Genomic DNA, 16437 nt, shown 5'->3' on the forward strand with positions numbered 1-16437 from the left:
GGACTGGTCTGTCTCCCAAGATCTGAGAGAGCGATGGCTCGTCCTTCAGGATAGGTTGTAGATACCTGATGATGCATTGGAGGGGTTTTAGTTGGGGGCTGAAGGTGATGGCTAGTGGCGTTCTGTTGTTTTCTTTGTTGGGCCTGTCCTGTAGTAGGTGACTTCTGGGTACTCTTCTGGCTCTGTCAATCTGTTTCTTCACTTCAGCAGGTGGGTACTGTAGTTGTAGGAATGCATGATAGAGATCTTGTAGGTGTTTGTCTCTGTCTGAGGGGTTGGAGCAAATGCGGTTATATCGTAGCGCTTGGCTGTAGACAATGGATCGAGTGGTATGATCTGGATGAAAGCTAGAGGCATGTAGGTAGGAATAGCGGTCAGTAGGTTTCCGATATAGGGTGGTGTTTATGTGACCATCGCTTATTAGCACCGTAGTGTCCAGGAAGTGGATCTCTTGTGTGGACTGGTCCAGGCTGAGGTTGATGGTGGGATGGAAATTGTTGAAATCATGGTGGAATTCCTCAAGAGCTTCTTTTCCATGGGTCCAGATGATGAAGATGTCATCAATGTAGCGCAAGTAGAGTAGGGGCATTAGGGAACGAGAGCTGAGGAAGCGTTGTTCTAAGTCAGCCATAAAAATGTTGGCATACTGTGAGGCCATGCGGGTACCCATCGCAGTGCCGCTGATTTGAAGGTATACATTGTCACCAAATGTGAAATAGTTATGGGTCAGGACAAAGTCACAAAGTTCTGCCACCAGGTTAGCCGTGACAGTATCGGGGATACTGTTCCTGACGGCTTGTAGTCCATCTTTGTGTGGAATGTTGGTGTAGAGGGCTTCTACATCCATAGTGGCTAGGATGGTGTTTTTAGGAAGATCACCAATGGACTGTAGTTTCCTCAGGAAATCGGTGGTGTCTCGAAGATAGCTGGGAGTGCTGGTAACGAAGGGCCTGAGGAGGGAGTCTACATAGCCAGACAATCCTGCTGTCAGGGTGCCAATGCCTGAGATGATGGGGCGTCCAGGATTTCCAGGTTTATGGATCTTGGGTAGCAGATAGAATACCCCAGGTCCTGGCTCCAGGGGTGTGTCTGTGCGGATTTGTTCTTGTGCTTTTTCAGGGAGTTTCTTGAGCAAATGCTGTAGTTTCTTTTGGTAACTCTCAGTGGGATCAGAGGGTAATGGCTTGTAGAAAGTGGTGTTGGAGAGCTGCCTAGTAGCCTCTTGTTCATACTCTGACCTATTCATGATGACGACAGCACCTCCTTTGTCAGCCTTTTTGATTATGATGTCAGAGTTGTTTCTGAGGCTGTGGATGGCACTGTGTTCTGCATGGCTGAGGTTATGGGGTAAGCGATGCTGCTTTTCCACAATTTCAGCTCGTGCACGTCGGCGGAAGCAGTCTATGTAGAAATCCAGGCTGCTGTTTCGACCTTCAGGAGGAGTCCACCTAGAATCCTTCTTTTTGTAGTGTTGGCAGGAAGGTCTCTGTGGGTTAATATGTTGGTCAGAGGCTACTAGGCAGCTCTCCAACACCACTTTCTACAAGCCATTACCCTCTGATCCCACTGAGAGTTACCAAAAGAAACTACAGCATTTGCTCAAGAAACTCCCTGAAAAAGCACAAGAACAAATCCGCACAGATACACCCTTGGAGCCAGGACCTGGGGTATTCTATCTGCTACCCAAGATCCATAAACCTGGAAATCCTGGACGCCCCATCATCTCAGGCATTGGCACCCTGACAGCAGGATTGTCTGGCTATGTAGACTCCCTCCTCAGGCCCTTCGTTACCAGCACTCCCAGCTATCTTCGAGACACCACCGATTTCCTGAGGAAACTACAGTCCATTGGTGATCTTCCTAAAAACACCATCCTAGCCACTATGGATGTAGAAGCCCTCTACACCAACATTCCACACAAAGATGGACTACAAGCCGTCAGGAACAGTATCCCCGATACTGTCATGGCTAACCTGGTGGCAGAACTTTGTGACTTTGTCCTGACCCATAACTATTTCACATTTGGTGACAATGTATACCTTCAAATCAGCGGCACTGCGATGGGTACCCGCATGGCCCCACAGTATGCCAACATTTTTATGGCTGACTTAGAACAACGCTTCCTCAGCTCTCGTTCCCTAATGCCCCTACTCTACTTGCGCTACATTGATGACATCTTCATCATCTGGACCCATGGAAAAGAAGCTCTTGAGGAATTCCACCATGATTTCAACAATTTCCATCCCACCATCAACCTCAGCCTGGACCAGTCCACACAAGAGATCCACTTCCTGGACACTACGGTGCTAATAAGCGATGGTCACATAAACACCACCCTATATCGGAAACCTACTGACCGCTATTCCTACCTACATGCCTCTAGCTTTCATCCAGATCATACCACTCGATCCATTGTCTACAGCCAAGCGCTACGATATAACCGCATTTGCTCCAACCCCTCAGACAGAGACAAACACCTACAAGATCTCTATCATGCATTCCTACAACTACAGTACCCACCTGCTGAAGTGAAGAAACAGATTGACAGAGCCAGAAGAGTACCCAGAAGTCACCTACTACAGGACAGGCCCAACAAAGAAAACAACAGAACGCCACTAGCCATCACCTTCAGCCCCCAACTAAAACCCCTCCAACGCATCATCAAGTATCTACAACCTATCCTGAAGGACGAGCCATCGCTCTCTCAGATCTTGGGAGACAGACCAGTCCTTGCTTACAGACAGCCCCCCAATCTGAAGCAAATACTCACCAGCAACCACACACCACACAACAGAACCACTAACCCAGGAACCTATCCTTGCAACAAAGCCCGTTGCCAACTCTGTCCACATATCTATTCAGGGGATACCATCATAGGGCCTAATCACATCAGCCACACTATCAGAGGCTCGTTCACCTGCGCATCTACCAATGTGATATATGCCATCATGTGCCAGCAATGCCCCTCTGCCATGTACATTGGCCAAACTGGACAGTCTCTACGTAAAAGAATGAATGGACACAAATCAGACGTCAAGAATTATAACATTCAAAAACCAGTTGGAGAACACTTCAATCTCTCTGGTCACTCGATCACAGACCTAAGAGTGGCTATACTTCAACAAAAAAGCTTCAAAAACAGACTCCAACGAGAGACTGCTGAATTGGAATTAATTTGCAAACTGGATACAAATAACTTAGGCTTGAATAGAGACTGGGAATGGATGAGTCATTACACAAAGTAAAACTATTTCCCCATGGTATTTCTCCCTCCCACCCCACCCCCCACTGTTCCTCTGATATTCTTGTTAACTGCTGGAATTAGCCTACCTGCTTGTCACCATGAAAGGTTTTCCTCCTTCCCCCCCCTGCTGTTGGTGATGGCTTATCTTAAGTGATCACTCTCCTTACAGTGTGTATGATAAACCCATTGTTTCATGTTCTCTGTGTGTGTGTATATAAATCTCCCCTCTGTTTTTTCCACCAAATGCATCCGATGAAGTGAGCTGTAGCTCACGAAAGCTTATGCTCTAATAAATTTGTTAGTCTCTAAGGTGCCACAAGTACTCCTTTTCTTTTTGCGAATCTCTACCCATGTTACAAATAACATTTAGATTATTCCTAGGAATACATTTTTCAGGTCAAGCTTCAGATAGTTTAAAATCTTTTTTTAGTATAACAGATCAAAAGGACTAGGAAACCTGTAATAATTTTAGCTAGTCCTGGCTCTCCAAGCTTAGCACCATTCAAATTAATATTCTCCCTTGTCTGAACTTTTCAAAGTTGTTCCTGTCTTACTTCTCTGGAGTTTTCTAAAATGGTTGCAATACAGTTTATTTAGCTTTCACTTTTTATGCCTTTGTTTACTTTTTAGCTTCACTGAGTTTGGCCAATAAAATTATATTAGTTTGTTTATAGTCAAGATTAGTCAATTGGAATTTCAGATTCTCATGCATTAAGAGTGCTGCAATGTTTTGACTGCAAACACTGCAGAGGAATGCATAGTTGTTTAAAAACCTTTCCCAAGTGGATATTAACAAAATAAACTCATGGAAGCAATTTACTTTTCACACTTTTTTTTATAAAAACGTATTTTATATAATTTATTTGCAGGCCAAATTTGATTTTACAGTGTTCCTTTAAAATGTACTGTACGTGTTAAAACTGTCATTTGCTTTTAGGTTTTTTTTTTTGTTTTGTTTTGTTTTTTCAAATGGCCTTTTAGGATGATACCAACTCAGTAGTTTTGTAAGAGAAAGGTTTCCACAAAAGGAAAAATGAATAAAACCTTTAACAAGTTCTCTCATGAGTCACATTTATACAACAAAAACACAACGAATAATCTATCCCAACATGTGTCTATTATAGATTTTTAAAGGTTCAGTTCCTAAAACTATAAATTATTCAAGTTCACATTTGCATATGCTTGAAATGCATTTCAGCAACTAAGAATCTGTAAGATTAACGTGAATACCTGTAATGGGATAATCCACATAACGCCTTGTTTTTCCATCGTAAAATTCTGTTCCCTTAACAATTACTAAATGAGCTGGAAAATTTACACCCCAGGCTAATGTGCTTGTGGCAATAAGAACCTAAAACAGAAAGAAAGATTAATGTAACAAAGAGACAACTTTTAAAATTGCATATAAATCTCATTTTTGTATTATTAAAACACAAATTTACCTGGATTTTGCAATTCACAAATAGTTCTTCCACAGTTTTTCTGTCTCTTTCATGTAGGCCAGCATGGTGCATGCCTATTCCAAATGCAAGAGTCAGCTTCAGATTAGAATCTCTTACAGTCACTATAACATCATTCATCTGAAACACAGAGGATGGTTACATGATTTAGAATAGTACTAAATATTCTTCTGAGAAGTTTTTAACATTTTAGCTTTCTTGTTATTAATAAATTACCTGTTTTCTATCAGCAACCACAATTTGCTATGCATTGTCTATATTCACAGAGAGAATGCTGAAAGAATCCTGGTCTGTCTGGTATGTGCCCTGTCTGACTGGCACAGTTTTCAATTTTAAGTGCCAGTATCAGAAAGACAACTGTTCAAGCCCTATACTAAGGGGTGCTGCTTACTTCCTCTTTCAGAGCATTAATTATGATGAAAAAAAATTGGGTCTAACTCAGATCCTAAGTAACCCACTTAAACATGTTCTCTCAACTCAATAAATTGTTATTTACACAATTTATTTAGCTATATTAGCCATTTTCAATTGTCAGTTTCCAGTTCGTATGTTCCTATCCAATCCAATTCAACTAATACTTCAAATGAGATTTTGTAATTTATAGCATCAAATCCTACAGTAAATCCAAGCACACTGCAACTACTACTATTCTTTTATTCAACGATTTTGCAATTTTAGCCAAAAAAAAAAAAGCGATCAGGTTTCTCTGGACAGATTTATTGTATATAAATTCATACTGCTTACCTCTCATGATTCCATTAACCTCTAGGGCTAGATTGTGAACCCCTTACCTGATTAATTAAATACATGAATGATCCTACTTACTTCACTAGGATTACTCCTATGAGTAACAGCTCATCAATATAAGCAAAGGCTTCACATTCTGGTCCAAAATGCTTATTGATTTGTCCCTAATATTTGTTCCATTATTTTATTGCTAATGCTATTTATTGTTTCGTGTTGTTTTAATACAATTACAGCCAGTGGCTTTTAAACCTAGTCACGAATCAATGATTTCTTGATGCCACCGTGAGTACCATCAACAATATTATACTACAAATTATTGTAACATTGTTAATTGTAAACACTAAATGACACAGCCAGTTAGTGTCTATCTCTACAAATAAATAAAACAAAACAAAGGACCAGCAAAACAATACAATACAATACAAGATCTGGTGAATATATACATCATATTGAGAAAATTAATAAAAGAATCTACATCATTTAAAATACTGAGGTGAAGTTTTGACAATAGCAGCCGTCCATTAGTTATATTAATAATCACTGCTGCAAAGCCTTTCAAATGTTCTGTTTCTGATGCTCAGAACATTAATTTTTTTGAAAACTGTTTTCTGGGATTTAATCTTTATTATATTGTTAAGGCGAATAAAACGATGTGGATATCTAACAAACACATACAATGTAGTTCCACAGACTCCTCCTAATGTGATAGCAAATACATCACTTTTAAAAAATAAGTTCTACAAAGGTTTGAGAATAAAAATACACTTTATAGAATATTGATATAGTTGACCTATTTAGACAATCTAGTTTGGCCAGCAGAGCAATGCATTTCAAATAATTTTAAAGGAGTTTTAGTTGAACTGTTAGTTACTTTAAAAATGATGGAAGTAATAGAGATTCCAAAATTTCCTAAAATATCATTAAAGTTTTGGCTTCTAGTGCAATTATCTCATGACAACTATGTGCTTTGGACTGATTTATTTTCTTTTATTAATCGAATGACATTTATTTCTTAGTTAATATGAACATTATATTATGATACCAGGTTGATACAGAATCTGGGCATCTTTTTCTTCCATGAAGAACAGGGATTAAATTGGCTGATTATAATGTCTATACCAGGGGTCTCAAACACGTGGCCCGCAGGGTTCTTTCGTGCGGCCCACCAAGCTCCCCATGCCCCCCCACCCCGCGTGCCCCTCTGCCTACCCCGTGGTGGCTAGAACCTTGCCCCTGCATCCCCGGGGGCGGGGTGGGGGGTGGGGGAAGACGGCTCCATGCATTACTCTTGCTTCCAGGCACTGCCCCCAGCAGCTCCCATTGGCCGGAAACGGGGAACCGTGGCCAATGACAGCTTCGGGGGAGGTACCTGGAGGAGCAGCACAAGCTGCACCCGGAGCTGTGTGCTCCCCTTAACCCCCAGGGTTGTGGTTCCGGTTGCTTCCTGGAGCGGAGTAGAGCAGCGCGGGGCCAGGGAGTGAGTCTGCCCTGGCCCTGGCGCGTGCCACTGCCACCCCGGAGCAGCTCTAGGTAAGTGGTGCCGGGCCGGAGCCCGCACCCCGAACTCCTCCTGCATCCCATACCCCAACTCCCTACCCACCCCCTGCCACACCCCACACCCCTCCTACCCCAACTCCCTGCCCAGAGCCCCCGCCACACCCTGCACGCCTCACCCTTCCTGCACCCCACACCCCAATTCCGTGCCTTGAGCCCCCTGCTGCACTCTGCACACCTCCTGCATTCCCTGCCCTGAGCCCCCTGCCGCACCCTGACCCCCTCCTTCACCTCACACCCTCTGCCGTTCCCTGAACACCTCCTGCACCTCAATTCCCAGCCCTGAGCCCCCACCACACCTCACACCCCTCCTGCTCCCCCTGGGGGCAGGGAGGGGGCAGTGTTGGGTGGGGACTTTGGGGAAGGGGTGGGAAGAGGCGGGGCAGGGGCAGGACCTCATGGAAGGGGTGAGGGTGGGGCCGGGGGCAGCAAGGGTGGGGTGTCAGTGATGCAACCCTCAGGATCATTTGAGTTTGAGACCCCTGGTCTACATCCAATCAGAATATTTCTTCAGCAATAACAGTTTTACAATGTAGTTATTTTCAGCTGAGAACCTGTATTATTCCTTTTGGTCATGTACTTCCCAGCATAAAATATCCCGAATTCACACTGTCGGGAATTTATTCAGAGTTGTTCTTGCTTTTTGCAATCTGCGGTGGTTACTTTTTTCTTCTCCTGACTTGTATTACAGGAGCGTCCTGTGGTGGAGTTAGTCATACCTGCAAAGCAGTGTAATTTACCACAGAAAAACTAAAGAACCCTTATAGGAGAGCTGGCACATGCACTACTATCCTGTCATTCTAGCAGCAGAGAATCCTAGTCACTGCTAGCTGACCCCCTTACTTTTACATAAATCAATACAATAAACAAAACTATTTCTACCAATAGGCACAATTCAGGGCTTAAAATTCTGACAAGTTATTTTAAAGCAGAACTCCTTTCCCTATGCCTATTTATTGCATAAGTATTAAATACCTCTACATAATAAGATAATTACATTTAATATTTTTTATTCAGAAAAAATACACTAACACCAACATGACATACTGTAAGACGCATTGAAGTTTCTACATCATTCTACATTTTACTATATATTTTAATATATTTGAACATAAATGTAATCATCCTCCTTAAAGTTTAAAAAAGTAATACATATCTTCTTAAACTCCAATAAAGAAAAAGGAACATTCTAAATACAGAAACATGGCTATAAGGAAATGTAAATTTCATTGAAATTGGGGTATGTGTATATGTACACACATTAACATATGTTAATATTAAACTAATTTAGGGCTCAAACCTGCCCCAATTGAAGTCAAGGGGAATTTTTATCTGGATTCCAATGAGAGCAGAATTGGGCTCATGCTGGGTAACCTAGGCTAACTTGCATAGATTTTTGAAATATGAACAAAACCCCTCCCATTCTTCCCCATAATATCGCTTGATTAAGAAGCTAGCTGTTAACAAACACCTCTGAAATCTGAACTGGAGTCTGTAATCATTGCAAAATATTAATTACCAAAAAAAAAAAAGAATAAAAGGGAAGATTATAAATGGCAGAAATAAACTTTTCTTGAGACATGCTAGATTTTTTTGAAACTAGTAAGTAGTCATTTTCTGTTCCTGCACATATGTAAACTGTTGAACCATTTACTTTAAGTTAATAGAACTGTTTTTTATATTTTAAAATTTATTATACTTAAAAAGCTTTTGTAGAAAGATAGGATTCCATTTAAGTAGATACATTACTCTGTGCCTGAAATACGTTCCAGTCAGAGTATAATTCAGCAAGTTGATGACAATGCTGGCTCCAAAAGAAAGGAGGAGACCAGATTGGACAAGAATGAGCTAACAGATTGTGCAGTCCAATTCTGTCCCTTTGAGTGTGATATATTGTTTCAAGATGCTAAAACCCCATACTTTCTCAAAGCATATCTGTTGAGCTGGTTTTCCCATTTTCACAGAATCCTCATTATTAGTACTCTGTACACTTTTCAAAGCACGTCAGACTCAGACCATATGCCACTGAATAATGCTTATCAATTGTCTAAAATGCCCAATAAAAGAAAGATGTGCCAAACAAAAGAATCATGAAAGTTATAAAGTCTTTTACAAAAATAATTACATATTTCACATCTGCTACAGATGTTAAATGAAATAAAAAACATCTCCTTGTTATACCTAAACGTTAATTTTTTATGACACACTTTTGTGTCATAAAAACAACATCTTGTAGAAGGAAGTTAAACTTCAATAACGAAAGAAACATTAAGAGATCATTCTTGATAATTGCTAAAGACATATAATCAAGTTCCCTTATTATTATTTTGGACCAGGTATTCATATGTGATAGTATTCCAAAACAAAAATACCCCCCCCCCCCCAAAAAAATCAAAATTCCACCTCCCTCCCAAAAAAACCCCTCAGACAAGATTAACCAGGGAAAGTGCTTTCAAATGTATGCATTTACCACAATTGAGATACATTAATAAAGTTACACATTTAGCATTAAAATATTTAAAAGGCAGCAATATGCTTGTCTAAGATTTCTCTACCCCTGTTTTATAGCATAACATTACTTCAAAACAATAACTCAGGAGGTTTTTTGTCATCCTCTGCAGCATGAGGCATGGGTCACTTGCAGGTTTAAATTGGTGTAAATGGTGGATTCTCTGTAACTTGGGAGTCCTTAAATCATGATTTGAGGGCTTCAATAACTCAGCCAGAGTTTAGGGGTCTGTCACAGGAGTGGGTGGATGAAGTTCTGGGGCCTGCAATGTGCAGGAGGTCAGACTAGATAATTATGATGGTCCCTTCTGACCTTAAAATCTATGAGGAGGCAATGGTTTTTTTGATTTAAGGGTGAGAAGTAGAAAAGCCAAATGTCCTTTTAGGTCTCCTAATTCTTTTTTCATATATATGTATACATATTGCCGCCGCGCCGCCCTCCCCCAATATAATTTTCTCATACAGACGCCATATACATAACCATACAATTATCTCTCTCACACACAGTTTCTCTCTTTCTGAATTCAGAGGTCATTGTGGGTCTGATCAAATTCCCATTGAAATCAATAGGAGGAGTCTTTCTACTGACCTAAGTGGGAGTTGATGTGGCCCTGTATGAATATTATGAAAGATCATAATTTACAGAAGGTATGTGTGTGTTTGTGTTAGTTCAAATGGTGTACATTGGTAGTTGATTTGTTCCCCCGTTACGTTTAAATATGAGAAGAAATTCAAAAGTCTGGCAAGGGAGGGCAGGATTAAATTCTAAAAAATATTAAATTAACTTTCTTTTGCTAGGTAAACTATCTAATTATATTGTAGCTCAATAATAATATGTACCACTTTCTTAATTAGTTTTAATTTTCTATTTTGTCCTTAAGACAAAAAGCAAGACAAACATGACAGCAAAGGAAAAGAAAAGAAGAGCTAACAAAATTAAGGGATACAAATTGGTTCTAATAATTTTTGCAGTATGGAAACAGCAGCACTGCTCCACTCCACAGTAACACATCCACAGAGGTGAGTACAATTTGGAGGAGGGGGAAAGGGTTGGTTCCTTCCCCATGCCTTCCCTCCATCCCCCAAGCAGTTGCCTAAGCCCACCTCCTCCTTGGGTCACAATCCATGGTGCTACCTAGTCCAACAGCTGTATATGGTAAATTGGGACCTTGAGGTGGCAGCATCTCTTTCAAAATCTCAAAGGTGGGGTTGCCTCTTATGAAGTTAAAAGGAGTGAATGGGCCATCAGCTTGAATAATTCACTCCTGGCTGACAGGTACAAACCAGAGCTGTTAGCTAGGAAGTGTATCACCTCATGGCTATCCAAGGAGGGCAGAGTGAGAAAGAGGCTTTGATCTCCCAGTGGCCCATTCTGGACGCCCTCTCATCACCAGGAATTAACATACCTAGCTCTTACACAGCGTGTTGCAGCCATAAATCCAGAAAACAAATCTGTATTTTTCTCTGCCTCACAAAGATGATGAACCCCCACCCCTGCACCTTCTCCATTCAAAAGAAGCTATGCCAGAGTGAATGCAGCGAATTTCTGTGGACCCATTGTTAGGTAAACAGAGGGGCATCAGCTGGTAATGGAAGTGAGGCTCTCACTACTTCCTGTCTATGGAACAGGCACGGATTCTCACTGTCTCCCTTGCATTCCAGGCAAGAGAGCCCTGCAATTGGTCAGACTGGTGGGGAGCCCGTTTAAGCAGTCTTATGGGGTTTATTGACTGGCAAATGGAACCAGTATTTAGCTCTGATGTAGCAGCACCAATGACATCAGTAAACAAAACTAATCCAGGAGTTTTCTGAGAGTGCTCTTGTATTTTTTAAAGTAAATATTATACAAATAAGATTTTCTATCCAGCAGAATACAAAAGAAAACCACAAAAGTCTAGGGTAAAGCTTGAAGATGTCAATTGTTTACATAAATGGGTAGTTTATATTTCTCCCACTTAATACTCTCCTGTTAAATCTCATAAGATACTTCACTTGTACCAACTGCAAATTAATTGAAAATAAAGCTATTAGATGGCAAGCAGCTACTACAGAAACAACAGTTTGACAATGCATAAATAGGCTTGGCAGAATTCAATTAAAAAAAAATTGGCAGAGAATATCAAGGTTTATTTTAAAGCATTTTCTCTATTTCTATCAATTTAAATTTTCACAGTTGTGCAAAATGATGAATCTAAAGCATTATTTATTTTATCAGTTTAAGTTTTCACAGTTGTAAATTAGGGCAGATTATACAATAATTACTTAATGACAACAGACAGATTCAAAAAGTTAAAGCTTTACAGTCATGAAAAGACAAACTGTCAATATCACGTGTCAAAATATATAAAGTAAATATTCTTGAATCAAACTGTAATAAGTTTTCATGCAGCATTTTTCTTACTTTGCCTATCTATAAATTTTGATTATTATTGATGAAAACTTTTTTTGGCAGTTTGTGGGCGTGAAGTGAAATTGATATTTACCAACCATTACCAAAAACCCCTCTAATCCTTCCAAGTCTATGTATAAACACAAAAAATTGAGTCTTTCAGCCAGTGGACAACAATTTCTTTTTTTATGTAGTCTGTTCTTATAGATGGAATTATGAAAAACATCTGATGAAGGCTTAGTGTTTGCCAGTTCATTTGCCAGTTCTAGCTTTGTTTAATACTCAGAAAAAAGTTATGGCACTTTGGATAGCATTTTGCCTAATTCCACTAATCTGGGTTTGATTTCAGTCTAAATTTGAAGTTGTTAGAATTCTCAAGTAAAAAACCAAAATCCACAAAAATGCTACAAGATGGATTTGTTTTGCTCTAAGCATTAGTTTTAGACTAACCCAGCATGTCTTTATACCAGACCAAAACTACAGATTAATCTTGCTCAATTTCAAAAAAATCTGTTGATCCAAATTTATAAAAAAATAAATCATAACAGAGCTTGTTTGCATTTTTGCTCTCATTTAAGACCACCACCAATCTCAAGACACTTTGCAAAACCTTCTTTGTAACATATAACACACAACTCTTGCCTTCTGTGTTCTGGTGGTTAGATGTAAAAATATAGGGCAAGACCACAGTCACTGACAATATTTATTTACTTAACTTAAAAACAAAACATAGATAAATGACTATTCTGTGCTCCAAGCACCCACTGCATACACTAAAATGCAAATAAATGTCCAACAGTGAATAGGAGGATAATAAGCTAGACCCAAACTCTGTCAATCTTCCATCCACCTCTTATTTAAAAGCCAAGGAGATGGGTTCAGAGCATGCAGAGAAATTTTGGCCCTGATAGGCCAACGGGTCTGGAGCAAGTTTCAAAGTCAAAGATACTTAGATAATCTTCCAACTTCGTCCCTCTTGTTTATGAAAGATGTTTTAATTCAAGTGCCTTCAGTGACTCCAACTGCTCTCAGAGGGAGTATATCAAGGTAATCAAATACAAACCATTTAAGGCCAATAACACGTTCATTCTACTTGTGAGTGAATTTCTTCTTTGTTCTTCTTTCTCTTGTGTAAACTGCAGGTAATCTCACTGCTTCCTCAAAGAGCAGGAAGCTGGCACAAATAGTGCAGGACCACTGAGCTAAGCCTTTTGTGTTGCTGTCTTGCTTACTGTCTTCCAGTGAAATGGAATTGTTATGCTGGTCTAAACTAAAGTTAAGGTTGTAATACAAACCATACAAAAGTTGCAGTTCAGTAAGTTAGTCATCAGCTGCAGAAAAGCAGTATCAAATGTAGATGTGTTTTAGATATTACTTTATTAGGAGGCAGTTAAAATTCCCATTTCCCATTATAACCAAGGAGTGAAATGTAGATGGCACCCCCATCTCATAATTTCTGCTCAGTAGAGGCAGAACCAAATTATTCCCACATGCAGGAAATGACATTTTTCTATCCAAATTACATTTTGAGCAACTGGTCAAGATTGGCAGAACTTGATTCCAGGGATTATGGTGTGAACTTTTATCTGAAGGGGCGCTCTCATTAGTCATTTAAATTTACTGGATTAGCAAACCTGACCTTTTGGTAATTTTTGAAGTTGTTTTAGCCTAAACACAAAATAATAAGAAATAGATATTGTCTAAGTTATTAGTATTTGCCTGTGATTTATGTCTAGTTGGTTGCAAAGAATAGACGCAGATACAATAGGGATTTGTAGATAACTGTTTTGGATGGAAATTTCCCAGCATCCAGGACAAATGGTAATTCAGGTAATTACAATGGCCATATTGCTCCTTTCCAAAGGAAAAAAAAATACAGTAAGAGCAGCCAGAGAACTAGGAAATCTTCTCATTGTTGAGTCTCCTACTTAGTGCTCCTTTAAGGGCTAGAAGTTTGAGGTTGTCCAGAGCTTCTGGATGGTGTGATCTCCTAACCCCATGAATCTCCAAGAACCATGAGAGTACCACCCTATTGGTTTGTGGTGGCAGAAGCCATCCCACAAGAATGTCTGCCTCATTTATTCCCTCTATCCCTGTGCTGCCACAGGCTGAGTTCTGCTGTAGCTGATCAGTGGTAACCACGGAGGTCTCAGGGTGAGTTAAATACTGTTTTAAACAGCATGAATACCCATTTGGATGCCTGCTTGGATATTTATGAGATCAGGAGGGATGGTATTATGGAGAATGGTCAGTCGCCTGCTCTAACCTCTTCAGCTGTGCAGAGCTTCAACAACACAGATTTAGTACCACTGAAATGAGCAAGAAAGAGCAAATGAGCTCTTTATTCCTCCTGGACAACAGGTACTGTGTGGGAAGTGCCAGTCCACAAGGTTCCCTAGCAAATAGCTGAATTAAATGGGTTTCAGAGTGAATACAGAGGGATCACCTGCATTCACAATTCTTGGCCTCACTGCAAAGACTATTTTACATGGATGAAAATGCCAATTGTGGTAGCTTTTCTGACGTGGAGACAATTTTGTACAGAGCTGCTACCAGATACTAATAACTCTTTGTCACCATTAACATGGGCTGGATTTGAGTTGGTGACCTAGACGTATAATGCTTCAGGTTTTGTTATCAATCCCTTAAGGTAAGTCAATTTCTCAACTGTTAAATCAGTATTAAATTATGATGGGTGAGGCTGATAGAACATTCTATAAAGGTTGTCCAACACTTACCAATATAAGACCCCATGTTCAGTTGCTTATAACTTTGCCAAATATTAAAAATATGGACTAAAATTTTCCATGTCAGGTGTTTGCCACAGGCTGAAAATTTTTGGAATGTTTCAGCCAACAAAGTTCAGCCATCTCAAAGAATAATGTTATTAAAATATACATTTTTTCCCATGTTAAAAAATTCTGGAGCCATTTTCCTCGAGAAGCTCTAGCACTCCTGCAGTTTGGGCAGTGACTTGCAATTTGAAAGGGAGGGAGGGGCCTTTGTGTCAGGGTGGTGCCTTTCGCTGTTCCAGTGAAAATCTGCCCAGATGTGGATGTTATAAGCCTTTGAAAAAAAAAATCTCAGTTTACATGTGCTCAGTAGACTGTGAGTAAGTCTGCACCACAAAAGCTGCACATGGGCTACTCCAGCTAGCTTGAATCCAGCTAGGGCAACAGCAATGAAGACAGAGAAGTGCAGGCAGTACAAGACTGGCATAGACCCTAGGAACCTATTTGGCTTGCTAGCCCACTCTGAAGTCTGTGTTGCACTGTCTTCACTGCTGCTGCTATCCACGCTAGCTAGATTCAGACTAGCTTGGGTAGTCTAGCCCATGCACAGCTTTTGCTGAATAGACACATGCTTTCAGTTCAGCAGGTATAATCTCCAAAGATTTTGTCTTCACTGAGATTCCTCCGCCCCTTCACAGCTCCTCGTGCTAAACAGACTGTGCATCTGTCATCACCACAGAGAAACTAACCATGTTCCCAGCTACACCGGGCCAGGACGGACTCTGGCACTGGAACCGAGAGGAGGGAGCCCGTCCTGTGCTATTAGTGACCTCCGTGGTGGCACCCAAGCAGCGTGGAGGAAGAAGCCACCTGAGTCTGATACAAAGAGGACTAGAGGCAGACTGGGGAAAGGTAAAGTAGCAGCCTGGGACAAGAAGCCTTGATGGAAGGGAGTGGACCCATGGAAAAGAAGCCCTTGAGGAATTCCACCAAGATTTCAACAATTTCCATCCCACCATCAACCTCAGCCTGGACCAGTCCACACAAGAGATCCACTTCCTGGACACTACTGTGCTAATAAGCGATGGTCACATAAACACTACCCTATACCGGAAACCTACTGACTGCTATTCCTACCTACATGCCTCCAGCTTTAACCCAGATCAAACCACATAATCCATTGTCTATAGCCAAGCTCTACAATACAACCACATTTGCTCCATCCACTCAGACAGAGACAAACAACTACAAGATCTCTATCAAGCATTCTTACAACTACAATACTCAGCTGCTGAAGTGAAGAAACAGATTGACAGAGCCAGAAAAGTATCCAGAAGTCACCTATTACAGGACAAGCCCAAAAAAGAAAATAACAAAAAGAAAAGGAGTACTTGTGGCACCTTAGAGGCTAATAAATTTATTAGATGCATCCGATGAAGTGAGCTGTAGCTCACAAAAGCTTATGCTCTAATAAATTTGTTAGTCTCTAAGGTGCCACAAGTACTCCTTTTCTTTTTGCAAATACAGACTAACACGGCTGCTACTCTGAAAGAAAACAACAGAACGCCACTAGCCATCACCTTCAGCCCCCAACTAAAACCTCTCCAATGCATCACCAAGGATCTACAACCTATCCTGAAGGATGACCCATCACTCTCACAGATCTTGGGAGACAGGCCAGTCCTTGCTTACAGACAGCCCCCCAACCTGAAGCAAATACTCACCAGCAACCACACACCACACAACAGAAACACTAACCAAGGAGCCTATCCTTGCAACAAAGCCCATTGCCAACTCTATCCA

General features: G+C 40.6%; 1 protein-coding gene across 2 annotated transcripts in view; it reads right to left on the reverse strand.

Annotated features, from left to right (window-relative positions):
- ASCC3 (activating signal cointegrator 1 complex subunit 3) overlaps positions 1-16437 on the reverse strand; it is a 472978-nt gene that overhangs the window by 95022 nt on the left and 361519 nt on the right. For both annotated transcript variants that reach the window (XM_038393749.2, XM_043510710.1), the window contains 2 exons: positions 4687-4824; positions 4475-4595 (listed from right to left, as the gene is read on the reverse strand). In XM_038393749.2, coding sequence (XP_038249677.2) covers positions 4475-4595; positions 4687-4824 — 259 coding nt within the window. The remainder of the gene's footprint in view (positions 1-4474; positions 4596-4686; positions 4825-16437) is intronic.

The sequence above is a fragment of the Dermochelys coriacea genome, chromosome 3, assembly GCF_009764565.3.
Source record: "Dermochelys coriacea isolate rDerCor1 chromosome 3, rDerCor1.pri.v4, whole genome shotgun sequence".
Taxonomy (NCBI): Eukaryota; Metazoa; Chordata; order Testudines; family Dermochelyidae; genus Dermochelys; species Dermochelys coriacea.